Source organism: Plecotus auritus (assembly GCF_963455305.1).
Source record: "Plecotus auritus genome assembly, chromosome: 6".
NCBI lineage: Eukaryota > Metazoa > Chordata > Mammalia > Chiroptera > Vespertilionidae > Plecotus > Plecotus auritus.
In genome coordinates this window covers 79,317,575-79,330,758 of record NC_137773.1, presented here as the reverse complement: position 1 = coordinate 79,330,758, position 13,184 = coordinate 79,317,575, and the positions used below count along the sequence as shown (strand labels likewise).

Below are 13,184 nucleotides of genomic sequence, written 5' to 3'. Positions count from 1 at the left end.
GGGTGAATTCACTCCCTCTGTTTGAGCTGGGACATCCATTTTCTCCTGCCCTTGAACATTAGTGCTCCTGGTTAACAGGCCTTTGAGTTTGGACAAATTATAGTATCGGCTTCCTAGCCTAGGTCTCCAGCTTTCAGACTACAGCTGGGCAACCTCTCATCCTCCATAATTGTGGGAGCCAATTTCTCATAATAAATCTCTATCTATCATCTATCTTCTATATCTATCTATCTATCTATCTATCTATCTATCTATCTATCTATCTATCTATCTATCATCTATCTCCTATTGGTTCTGTTTCTCTTGAGAACCATGACTAACATAATTTCCACATGTCAGGAATGCAATGAAGTAAAATTAATAGTGAATCCTTATTCCAGAGACTTGAGGATACTCAATTTTTATAAATACTCAGTAAATATTTAGTTATATCTACTAGCAGCAGACATTTCCTTTGCAAACAGGAGCCTGGTATGTAGCACTGTATAACTCAAATAATGCATATGCTTATGTTTTCCTTTGAATTTTTTGCTTTCCTTTTAAAAATGTATTCATTTTTCATTTTTAAAGTAATATGACTCAGTTACAGAAAAGCTGAAAAGAAAAAAAATTTCTATATTCTCATCACTGTAATACAATTATGGTTATAACTGTATTTTTTCCTAGTCTACTTTGGTGTGAATATATTCATAGTTGTAATAAAAACATGCACATAACTGTTTTTTCTTTGTAAATTTAGCTTTAGGCAATAATGACATAAGTATATACATATTTCCATGTTGCATTGTTATTACTACAGTAATTTTTTTAATGCATTAAATTTCATCATTTGGCTCTATTGTATATTTTAACTGTTAACTTATTTTTGGTTAGTATATTTCCCATCACATTTGAGCAAATATATTTTTGTGTAATATGTAATGCTATGCACATTGCTTTTTGGTTATTGTTGCTTTGAATATTTAAAGTAGAATATTAACAATTGTCAAGAACTTCAGTAAACTTCCATCTATTTTTTCTTTCAGCTCTGTCATCAAATCTAACAAATCTAGTGATCATAGTAGGAGGCATATATTAATTTGCCAACTGTTGTTCCAACCAAGATCTTAATTATATATGACTTAATAATGCCATATAAAACTGGAGTGAGGTAGGCATCTTGTTTACATCTAGAAATTGGCCACAGATACCTGTTGTGCACAGTTAGAAACTCATGGTAGAAAATGAGGACTCTTCGGAGCCCAGGAAAATATAAGTTATCATTTTCGATGTGTGTATGTGCATTCATGAGAGATGGGACTTAGTTTTCATATGTTCAAAGGAATCCAGTATCTACTGGTTTGAGCACCATGTTTGCTAGTTGATGGCAATGCTATTTTTGTGAGTTTCTTTGTTTTTGTTCCTACCTTTCCTGCATTTCTGCTCTCTCTTTTCCCTCATTCATTACACTCAGTAGTAGAATTCTGGAAACTGTTCTTTTTGGGGAGCAGTGATCTATCACATAAAGGTTTATGACTTTAAAAAAATTAAAAAACTGAGCACATATGTGAAATCTATCTATCTATCTATCTATTTATCTATCTATCTATCTATCTATCTATCTATCTATCTATCTATCTATCTATCTAAAGTCTAATCAACTGTTTGATCGTTCGACCAGTAGCTATGACATGCACTGACTACCAGGGGGCAGATGCTCAACACATAGGCATGCAAACATAGAACAGACTAATGAATCTCAGAGGGAAGGGGGTGGGGGGAGGGCTAGAAGAGATTAACCAAAGATCTTATATGCATACTAGAGGCCCGGTGCACAGATTTGTGCACCGGTGGGGTCCCTCAGCCTGGCCTGCAGGGATCGGGCCAAAATTGGCAGTCCAACATTCCCTGAAGGGTCCCGGATTGCGAGAGGGTGCAGGCCAGGCTGAGGGACCCCACTGGTGCATGAATCCATGCTCTGGGCCTCTAGTCCTATATAATAAAACATGCAAATTATCCCCTTGGGCGGGAGTTTGACCGACCAGGAGTTCGACCAGGGGGGCGGGGCCAGCTGGCCAACCACCCATGGCCCCTCCCCCAGGCCAGCCCATCCCGATCGGCCCCGATTGGGGTGGGCCAGCAGGACCCCACAGGTGCACGAATTCATGCACTGGGCTTCTAGTTCTTGATAAAGGACTAATCAGTATCTTATGTTTTTCTTAGGAATGGGCTGTTTCTGGGGAGCAGAGAGGAAATTTTGGACCCTGAAAGGAGTATATTCAACTCAAGTTGGCTATGCAGGAGGTTACACTTCCAATCCGACTTACCAAGAAGTCTGCTCAGGTAGGAAGAATTTGCTCCAGCATATGAGGAGGAACAAGGAAGGGCTTGTCCCTGCTGGCAGGTGATAGGATCTTAAAAATGGAAATACATTTTTTGTGAGCTTCCTCAGTCTTCTATTCCTCATTTCTGTATGTAGATTTGTTGACTCACTTTTTACTTTTAGGAGATAATAAACTTCCTATGGAATGTATAATTTAGCTTTTGCTGCAGAATAACCCAAAAAATGTAATAATTAAAACAACCATGTATTAGCTTATGCTTCTGTAGTTCAGCAGTTTAGGCTTTGCTCAGCTGGGCAGCTCTTCTGCTGGTCTCATCTAAACTCACTCATGGGACTTCAGTCAACTGGTGGGTTGCCTGGGGCTAGTGGGTTAGGATGGCTTCATTTATATGTCTGGCAACTGATGCTGGCTGTCAGTTAATGTTTCCTATTGGCTGGGATAATGGGGATGATGGACCATGTGTCTTTGGCAGGCTGGCCTGGGCTAATTCACATGGTGATGGACTCAGGACCAGCAAGAGAGGACAAGCCCCATTTTGCTAGTACTTTCAAGTCTCTTTTGATGTTACATTTATTATTGTCTCATTAGCCAAAACAAGTCATATGGTCTAGCCCAGGGTCTTTGTGAGAGGGTCTCCCCAAGGCATGTGTACAGGGAGATGGTGAAGAAATTGTGACCATGCCTAGAACAGTTTACCACATGGGACAAATGTGTCATATACCAGACATGTTTTCTTGAGGGAAAAATATTAAAAGCCAGGCTATAAAGAAGGAATTGGCAAACTCTGACTTAAAGGCTAAATTCTGCCTGCTGCCTGTTTATATAAAATTTTATTGAAACAGGGCCATATTCATTATTTGTATACTATCTATGCGTGCTCTCATGACACAATGGCAGAGTTGAGCAGATGCAACAGAGTATGTACTCCCTGAAAAACTTAAAATATTTATGATCTGGCCTATTATAGAAAAAATGTTTGTCAAATAAATAGACAGATGCCCTGTGGTAAATTCTAGCTGGAACTAGATACCCTCTGTGGATTTATTTTCTGTTTCTGGCCGTCAAGGATTTTCTTTAATTTTCTGCCACCTCAGGTAGCATTTAAAACACATTTTTTCTTTTAAATATTTTTCAATTAAAAATACAAATTGTATATATTTACAGTGTTGTTTTATACAGTGAAATGATTACTACAGTCAAGCTAATAAACATATCTATCTCCTTATATACTTCTTTTTTGTGTGGTGAGAGCACCTATGGTCTACCCTTGTAACAACTTTCAAATATTCAATACAGTATTATTATTATTATTATTATTATTATTATTATATTTTCTATCATTTTATTTTTTTAAGAAAAATGATTTTAAATATAATGTTACATGCAATAAACATTACTATTTCAAGAAAAAAGATTTTAAATACAATAATATTACCAAAACGGTACTAACATAGTATAATATCACAAAAGTTGTAGGAAATATTAAAAATCTGCAAATAACAGGATTACTTCTATTATATTCTAAAATATTTTTTTCCTCTGGCTTTATTTTTGTTCATCAGTTTATGTTGTTCATTATATTCCACAAATGGGTGAGATCATGTTATATTTCTATTTCTTCAACTGGCTTATTTTGCTTAACATAATGCTCTCCAGGCTTATCCATGCTGTTGCAAATGGTAAGAGTTCCTTCTTTTTTTACAGCAGCGTAGTATTCCATTGTGCAGATGTACCACAATTTTCTAATCCACTCATCTGCTGATGGGCACTTAGGCTGTTTCCAAATCGTAGCTATTGTAAATTGTGCTGCTATGAACATAGGGGTGCATATATCCTTTCTGATTGGTGTTTCTGATTTCTTGGGATATATTCCTAGAAGTGGAATTACTGGGTTAAATGGGAGTTCTATTTTTAATTTTTTGAGGAAACTCCATACTGTTTTCCACAGTGGTTGCACCAGTCTGCATTCCCACCAGCAGTGCAAGAGGGTTCCTTTTTCTCCACATCTTCGCCAGCACTTTTCATTTGTTGATTTGTTGATGATAGCCATTCTGACAGGTGTGAGATGGTATCTCATTATCATTTTGATTTGCGTCTCTCGGATGATTAGTGACTTTGAGCATGTTTTCGTATGTCTCTTGGCCTTCTGTATGTCCTCGTTTGAAAAGTGTCTATTTAGGTCCTTTGCCCATTTTTTTAATTGGGTTGTTTATCTTCCTTTTGTTAAGTTGCATGAGTTCCCTGTGAATTTTGGAGATTAAACCCTTTTCGGACATAACATTGGCAAATATGTTCTCCTATGCAGTGAGCTTTCTTGTTGTTTTGTTGATGGTTTCTTTTGCTATGCTGAAGCTTTTTATTTTGATGTAGTCCCATTTGTTTATTTTCTCCTTAGTTTCTACTGCCCTAGGAGCTGTATCAGTAAAGATATTGCTACAATGTATGTCTGATATTTTGCTGTTTATGGATTCTTCTAAGATTTTTATGGTTTCCCATCTTACGTTTAAGTCCTTTATCCATTTTGAGTTTATTTTTGTGTATGGTGTAAGTTGGTGGTCTAGTTTCATTTTTTTTGCATGTATCTGTCCAGTTTTCCCAACACCATTTATTGAAGAGACTATCTTGACTCCTCCATTGTATGCTCTTGCCTCCTTTGTCAAATATTAATTGAGCATAATAGCTTGGGTTGATTTCTGGGTTCTCTGTTAGGTTCCATTGGTCTATATGTCTATTCTTGTGCCAGTACCAGGCAGTGTTGATAACAGTGGCTTTGTAGTATATCTTGATATCTGGTATTGTGACCCCTCATACTTTGTTTTTCTTTCTCAGGATTGCTGCAGCTATTCGGGGTCTTTTTTTTTTTTTATTCCATATGAATTTTTGGACAGCTTGTTCTAGATCTGAGAAATATTCCATTGATATCTTAATGGGGATTGCATTGAATCTATAGATTGCTTTGGGTAGTGTGGACATTTTAATGATGTTGATTCTACCAATCCATGAACATGGTATATTCTTCCAATTGTTATGTTTTTCTCTATCTCTTTTTTCAATGTCCTATAGTTTTCCAAGTACAGGTCTTTTACCTCCTTAGTTAAGTTTATTCCTAGGTATCTTAAATTTTTTGTTGCAATGGTAAATGGGATTGTTTTTTTAGTTTCTTTTTCTGTGAGTTCATTATTGGTGTATAAAAAGGCCATAGGTTTCTGGGTGTTAATTTTGTATCCTGCCACATTGCCAAATTCATTTATTAAGTCTAGTAGTTTTTTGATGGAGTCTTTGGGGTTTTCTATGTATAATATCATATTATTTCTATGCGAATAATGATAGTTTTACTTCTTTTCCAATTTGGATGCCTTTTATTTCTTCTTCTTGCCTGATCACTATGACTAACACTTCCAGTACTAAGTTGAACAGGAATGGTGAAATTGGGCATCTCTATCTTGTTCCTGTTCTTAGGAGAAATGGTTTTAGTTTTTGCCCATTGAGTATGATGTTGGCTGTAGGTTTGTCATATATGGCCTTTATCATGTTGAGATATGCTCCCTCTATTCCCACTTTGCTGAGAGTTTTTATCAAAAATCGGTGTTGGATTTTGTCAAATGCTTTTTCTGCATCTATGGATATGATCATGTGATTGCTAATATTTTGTTGAGGATTTTAGCATCTATGTTCATCAGGGATATTGGCCTGTAATTCTTTCTTTGTATTATCTTTATCTGGTTTTGGAATTAAGATAATGCTGGCCTCATAAAAAGAGTTTGGAAGTGTTCCTTTCTCTGGGATTTTCTGAAATAGTTTGAGGAATATAGGTGTTAGTTCTTCTTTGAATGTTTGGTAAAATTCCACTGTGAAGCCGTCCGGACCTGGACTTTTGTTTGGTGGGACTATTTTTATTACTGCTTCTATTTCATCAGTTGTTATTGGCCTATTCAGGTTTTTTGATACTTCCTGATTCAGTTTTGGGAGATTATATTTTACTAGGATTTTTCATCCACATTGTCCATCTTGTTGGCATATAGTTGTTCATTGTATTTTATTTTTTTACAATCCTTTGTATTTCTGTGGTGTCAGTGGTTACGTCTCCACTTTTGTTTCTGATTTTATTTATTTGGGTCCTCTTTGTTTCTTGATGAGTCTGGCTAATGGTTTAACAATTTTATTTATCCTTTCAAAGAACCAGCTCTTGGTTTCATTGATTTTTTTTAAATCTCTATGTTATTTATATCTGCTCTAATCTTTATTATTTCCTTCCTTCTACTTGCTCTGGAATGTTCTTATTGTTATCTTTCTGGTTCTTTAAGTTGTAGGGTTAAGTAGTTTATTGCTAATTTTTCTTGTGTTTTTTTTTTTTTAGGTATGCCTGTAGTGTTATGAACTTCCCTCTCTGGACTGCTTTTGCTGTGACCCAGAGATTTGGAGTTGTTGTGTGTTCATTTTCATTAATTTCCAGGAAGTTTTTGATTTCTTTCTTGATCTCATTGGTAACCCATTTATTGTTTAATAACATGCTATTTAGCCTCCATGTGTTTGAATGTTTTTGGGTGTTTTTGTTGTAGCTGATTTCTAATTTCATTCCACTGTGATCTGAGAAAATGCTTAATATGATTTCAATCTTCTTGAACTTGTAGAGACTTGTTTAGTGTCCTAACATGTGGTCTATCTTTGTGAATGATCCATGTGCACTTGAGAAGAATGTATATTCCGCTGCATTGGGGTGAAATGTTCTATAAATGTCAATTAAATCCATCTGATCCACTGTGACCTTTAGAGTCTCTGTTTCCTTGTTAAGGTTTTGTCTGGAAGATCTATCCAGTACAGTCAGAGGGGTGTTAAAGTCCCTCACTATGATTGTATCGTTGTCTATCTCTCCGTTAAAGTCCTCTAGAAGTTTTTTTTTTTATATATTTAGGTGCTCCTATATTGGGTGCATATATGTTTACCAGGGTTATATTCTCTTGTTGACTGGATCCCTTTAGTATTATGTAGCGACCTTTGTTGTCTCTTGTGATGGCCTTCATTTTAAAGTCTATTTTGTTGGTTATGAGTATTGCTACTCCAGCTTTCTTTTTTCTTTTCCGTTTGCATGGAAAATTTTTTCCATCCCTTCACTCTCATCCTGTGTGTGTCTTTTGTTTTGAGGTGGGTCTCTTGTAGACAACATATATTTGAGTCATGTTTTTGTATCCATTCAGCTACCCTATGCCTTTTGATTGGAACATTTAATCCATTTACATTTAGGGTTATTATTGAGAGGTACTTAATTATTGCCATTTTAATTCTGTATGGCTAGGTTTCTCTCTCTCTCTCTCTCTCTGTCTCTCTTCTTCTCATTACAGCAATCCCTTTAGCATTTCTTGTAATGCTGGCTTGGTGATGATGAACTCCTTTAGCCTTTTTTTCTCTGGGAAGCTCTTTATTTGACTGTCTATTTTGAATGATAGCCTTGCTGGATATAGTAATCTTGGTCTCAGATCCTTGCTTTCTGTTACGTGGAATACTTCATGCCATTCCCTTCTGGCCTGTAGAGTTTCTGATGAGAAATCAGGTGTCAGCCTTATGGGAACTCCTTTGTAGGTAACAGTTTTCTTTTCTCTTGCTGCCTTTAAGATTCTCTCTTTGTCTTTAATTTTTGGCATTTTAATTATGATGTGTCTGGGTGTGGGTCTGTTTGGGTTATTATTGTTTGAAGTTCTCTGTGCCTCCTGAACTTGTGTGACATTTTCCTTTACCAGGTTAGGGAAGTTTTCTGCCATTATTTCTTCAAACACCTTCTCTATGCCTTTCTCTCTTTCTGCCTCTTCTGGCACACCTGCTATTCTAACATCGTTATGTTTCACATTGTCCCACAGCTCCCTTAAGCTGTCCTCCTGTTTTTTAATTATTTTTTTCTTTTTGGTTCTCTGATTGAGTTATTTTTTTCAACCCTGTCTTCTAAGTCACTGATTTGATCCTCAGTGTCCCCTTACCTGCTGTGTATTCCTTCCAATGTGTTCTTTATTTGTATTATCTCATTCTTTGCCTCTGACTGTTCTTTTTTCATCACTACTATATCCTTTTTCACGCTGTTGAGCATTTTTATCACCATTGCTCTGAACTCTAGTTCAGATAAGTTTCTTATCTCTGCTTCATTTATCTCTTCTGGAGAATGCTCTAGTTCTTTCATTTGGGGGTTGTTTCTTTGTCTCCTCATTTTGGCTTTCTGTTTGGGTTTGTGACTATGTATTAGGTAGATCCTCTACACCTCTTAATCTCTAGTGCAGGACAGTGTTAAAGGCTGTTTCTGACTAATTAGATCAGGCATAGACTCAAAGCCTCCAGAGACTGCCTCTGCCTATAAACTGATAGGACTACGACTTGAATTGCCCCCTCAGCAAGTGTCCTCAGGTGTGGTGAGATTTTTTTCAACAGGGTGGGGCAGTTTCTTCTGCCTGGAGGCTAATTGTTATTTTTAATCTCTTAAGTGGTTTCAGGGCAAGGTGTTTTCCAATAAGGTGTGTCAACTGTCTTTCCCCCCAGGCAAGGCAAACGTCTATGTGGGAAAGATGTCCTCTGCTGCATGAGGGAATGACTCAGCCCAGGAAACTTGGGGTGTCTGGGGTTCTGAGCTCTATCCCCCGAGTCCCAGTACTGGCTTCTGCTCTCACAGCTCTAGTCCACTTCACTCTCCCTATGTCAGAGCACAAGGTTGGTGACTCCATAGGGAATTTTGTGTGTTGGCTCTTTAAGAGTGTGCCTGAATTTTCAGTTGTTACTCCCTGGCAGATAGCACCCCACTGCTTTTCACAGCCAGATGTTATGTGGGTACCCTCCTCAGTTTTGGTGCTCTCTGCTGGGGGGCCCAGCTTGGGGATTAGATCCAAGAGTTCTCAGTGGCAACCCACCACAGCTGAGATGTCTCTCCAGGACTTTAGTTGCTGCCTGTGGGTGCCCGGCCAATCTTTTCATGCCTCTGCATCTCCTATCAGTCTCTATGCAGTTTCTACTTTTGGTCCTTGGGTATCAGGGCTCTCTCCTGCGAGTTTTCCGTTGATTATTTGGGAAGTTTTTTTGTATTTTAGTTGTAATACCAGTTTGTTCCTGGGAGCATGTCTGTGTAGCATCCACTTACTCTGCTGCCATTTTTAATTCTCTCCAATACAGTATTATTAACTATAGTCAACCTGGTGTACGTTAGATCTCTAGAACTGATTCATCCTACATAATTGAAAGTATGTACCCTTTGACCAACATTTCCCCATTTCCCCCTACTCCCACCCCTAGGAACTACCATTCTACTCTCTGCTTCTATGAGTTGGACTGTTTCAGATGCCACATATAAGTGAGATCATGCAGTACTTTTTTTTTCTGTGTCTGTCTTATTTCACCTAGCATTAATAACCTCTAGTTCTATGTAGTTGCAAAGGCAGGATTTTGTTTGTTTGTTTGTTTTTTGTTTTTACTTTTAAGGCTGAATGATATTTCATTGTATATCACACAATTTCTTTATCCATTCACCTATGGACAAACTCTTAGGTTGTTTTCATATCTTGCCTGTTGTGGTTAGTGCTGCAGTGAACGTGGGAGTTCAAATATCTGTCCAAGGTATGATTTCATTTTCTTTGGATATATACCCAGAAGAGGGGTTGCTGGTTCATATGATAACTCTCTTTTTAATTTTTTGAGGAATGTCCATACTGTAAAATGCATTTATAAATATTATTTTATTCACTCTTAAGAGTTCTTAATAGGAAGAATTTATCTAGATATATTGACAGAAATTAGATTTTTTAAATGCAAAAAGAGTTTTGTCTATTAAAAATAAAATTTTGAATTGGTTTTATTTGTGAGGACCCTCTCACCTCTCTGAGGGCACTGTAAATGAGAGTGGGAGAGGAGTTGGGATATAGGAGTTTGTTCATTAGTGAGATATTAAATGTTTTCTACAACATGAATTCTGTTTTTGAAATGAAATTTGAGCTGTGACACAATGAAAATATTATATAAATACATGGTCTTGTTTTTCTTGCCTCTAGAGAAGAATTGAAAAATTTTAAATAAATTATTGATTATTAGAGAGGGAGGAAGAGAGAGAGAGAGAGAGAGAGAGAGAGAGAGAGAGAGAGAGAGAGAGAAAGAAACATTGATATGAGATCAAAACATAATTAACTGCCTCCTGCATGCCCCCTACACAGAATCGAGCTCACAACCCAGGGATGTGCCCTGACCCAGAATCGAACCAGCAACCTTTCTGGGCATGGGAAAATGCCCAACCAACTGAACCACACTGACCAGGGCAAGAATTGAAATACTCTTGATTGCTGTTGAGAATGTGGAATATCAAACAAATACTTTAGTGGTTAATCCATTTTTTCTTTGCTTCGGTTTCAAAATTAAACAAATGCTTATGCAGAACTATAAATAGAGAGATTTAGATGAACCCTGGGGATTGCCCAGGTACCAGTATATCCTCTTAAATCTCAAGAACAGAAATGAATAGATTCATTCCTGTAATTGCAGATATGGCTTAATAGCCTAAGAGAAAAGGTTGCTAGGAAAATCTTCAAATATCTACTTATATTATTATTAGCAAAATGTTAATAATCAATTAGAATATTGTGATTGCTTGTTTGCTCAGACTCATTCCAATTACTCTTCACCTTCATAATGATAATCCCCCTTTGTTGAATTCCTACTATGTGCATGACACTGTAATAAGCACTTTTTGCATCTTTGCTTTTTTATCATCTAATCTTTCAAACAGTCCCATGAAGTATCTCAGTCTCTGTCTTTTACAGAGGGAATACTGGGGCTCAGAGAGAAAAAGTCCCTTAAACCATGGGTCATATGTAGGAGGAATTCCAACCTCATTAGCTCTTAGCTCAAAATTGAGGACAATGACCATGGTGTAAGGCACCCAATTCTCATTATGTCCCTGTGCTTCTCCATTTGTCTATCCACACTTCCTCCCACCATGTCACATGTTCTTTTTCATATCTATGTCTCTACTATACCTTTTAGTATATTGGTGTGCTTTTTAATGATTACTATGAGGAAAAGATCCTTTTAAGATCCAGTTCATGCAGACAACTGGTGTGTTAGAAGCCTTTAGCAATGGTGAAGTACAGGCACCATGAAGCTTGGTAAAGGACTGTCTCTTTCCTGTGAACACTAAGTTAGTGGTGGCATCAGGAAGCATGGTTGTCATGGAAACTTTTTCTGATTGGGACAAGGTAGTTATAGGTTTTTACCCAGACACCGAAGGAGAGATGATTTCTTTCCCCAGGCTTTTTTTTTTGTTCTGATCATGAAAGGGAAAAACAAAAAAGCAGAGAGAAGCTGTGATAGAAAGGTCCCTCTGGCACAGAAGTGGTAGAGCCTTCAGATCCCTGGGAATAGCAGGGAAGGAGAACAAACAAGGTCCCCAGCTAGAGTAATTATGATAACCAGCTAATTAAAGATTTTGACCGAGATGAGGATGGGGAAGTTACACTGGTGGGGCCTCCCCACTGAAGCCTCAGGTGCTCAAAGCCTTGTTGAACAAGTCAGCCCTGGAGGGGTCTGATTTGTAAGGGAGAAAAACCAAGTCTCCAGTAAGATGCATAATAATTGCTGAGGTTTCATGTGAGAGAAATACTAGTCTATGCTCCAGTATTTGAGTTAATTTCAAAATTGCTTACTCTTGTGTTTGTATTTAAGTTTGGCCACAACCCAGGAGTCTTTTGTAAAAGTATGTATGTATGTATGTATTCATTCATTCATTCATTCATTCATTCAAGAAATGAAGCCTAAGGACCTGAATTGCTTGCCAAATTCCTTCTCTCATATAGCAGTATACTTGAGCCTAAGGTACCATTTGTTTTTTGGGGGCAAGTGTCATAAATAGAGGAGTAGTTCTCAAAATCCATAGGGTAAGCTATACCACTCCCCCAATCCCTACCACCAACCCATCACATGATGACAAAGGTCAGAACTTCCACAAGCATTGCCTAGGCACACAAGCATGGAATCAGAATCATTGGCTATAGTTTTTCATGCCCGCTTGCTAGTGGGTATGCACAGCCTCAGGGAATGAATGAGTGTGCCAGTGTGTACATGAGTATAAAAGTAGATGTGCATTGAGACAGGATGCAGATTAATGTCAGAATGGGTTTCCTTTGGGGCTGTCGATGGGCCTGTGATTCTGAAATCTGAGCTGGAGTTGCATTAGGCACATAGAAAAGATATACTGTTTCTAATAGACAGGAGAGCAGGTGAGTCTCATGGTGATACATATGGATAGGGTTGATTCTGTCTTCGATGTAAGCAGAACATTCATGAATTGTTCACCAATGGGTCTGCTCCACTCTGGGTGATCTGGGTCTGACTTGAGCCTAACATATGTAGAAGATACAAGGGGACAACTGTTCCTCAAGAATTTCAATAAAGTTGCCCTTTGGGAATGAGTGTATAAAGTAAGCCTACAATGCATCAGAGCGGAGATAGGCAGTCACTTAGAAGAGAGTTGGCTTCCAGGTCTGGAAGACCTCAGAGTAACCTGATGGATTGCCCTGCCATATGTAAAAGAGAAATAAATAGGACCTCAGAAGGGAGGCTGGTTAGCCAGGCCAGCCTGGGAAAGGAGGGGGTCCTGCTGGCACCCTGCGGGTTGCTCTGTAAAGTTTGGCTGCTGGACAGACTCCCAAAGCCTGATACCAAGACACCTTTAAGTTCTATCACTAACTCCTCGTGTTCTGATCACACTCCATAGAAACTTCTCATCTTTTGTCCTCCTGTGGATATTATTTACAGAAATAAAATAAAGAGACCAGGCCAGTCATCCCGAAAGTTCTAATCTAATTTTAAATTCAAAATGAAATGCCATTCTGAGATATATGTCTC

The 13,184-nt window shown here is 37.8% G+C and overlaps 1 protein-coding gene across 3 annotated transcripts in view; it reads left to right on the top strand.

Moving 5' to 3' along the window:
- Positions 1–13,184, top strand: part of MSRA (methionine sulfoxide reductase A) — a 411,741-nt gene that overhangs the window by 213,316 nt on the left and 185,241 nt on the right. For all 3 annotated transcript variants that reach the window (XM_080676194.1, XM_080676195.1, XM_080676196.1), the window contains exon 3: positions 2,203–2,322. In XM_080676194.1, the coding sequence (XP_080532320.1) occupies positions 2,203–2,322 (120 nt within the window). The remainder of the gene's footprint in view (positions 1–2,202; positions 2,323–13,184) is intronic.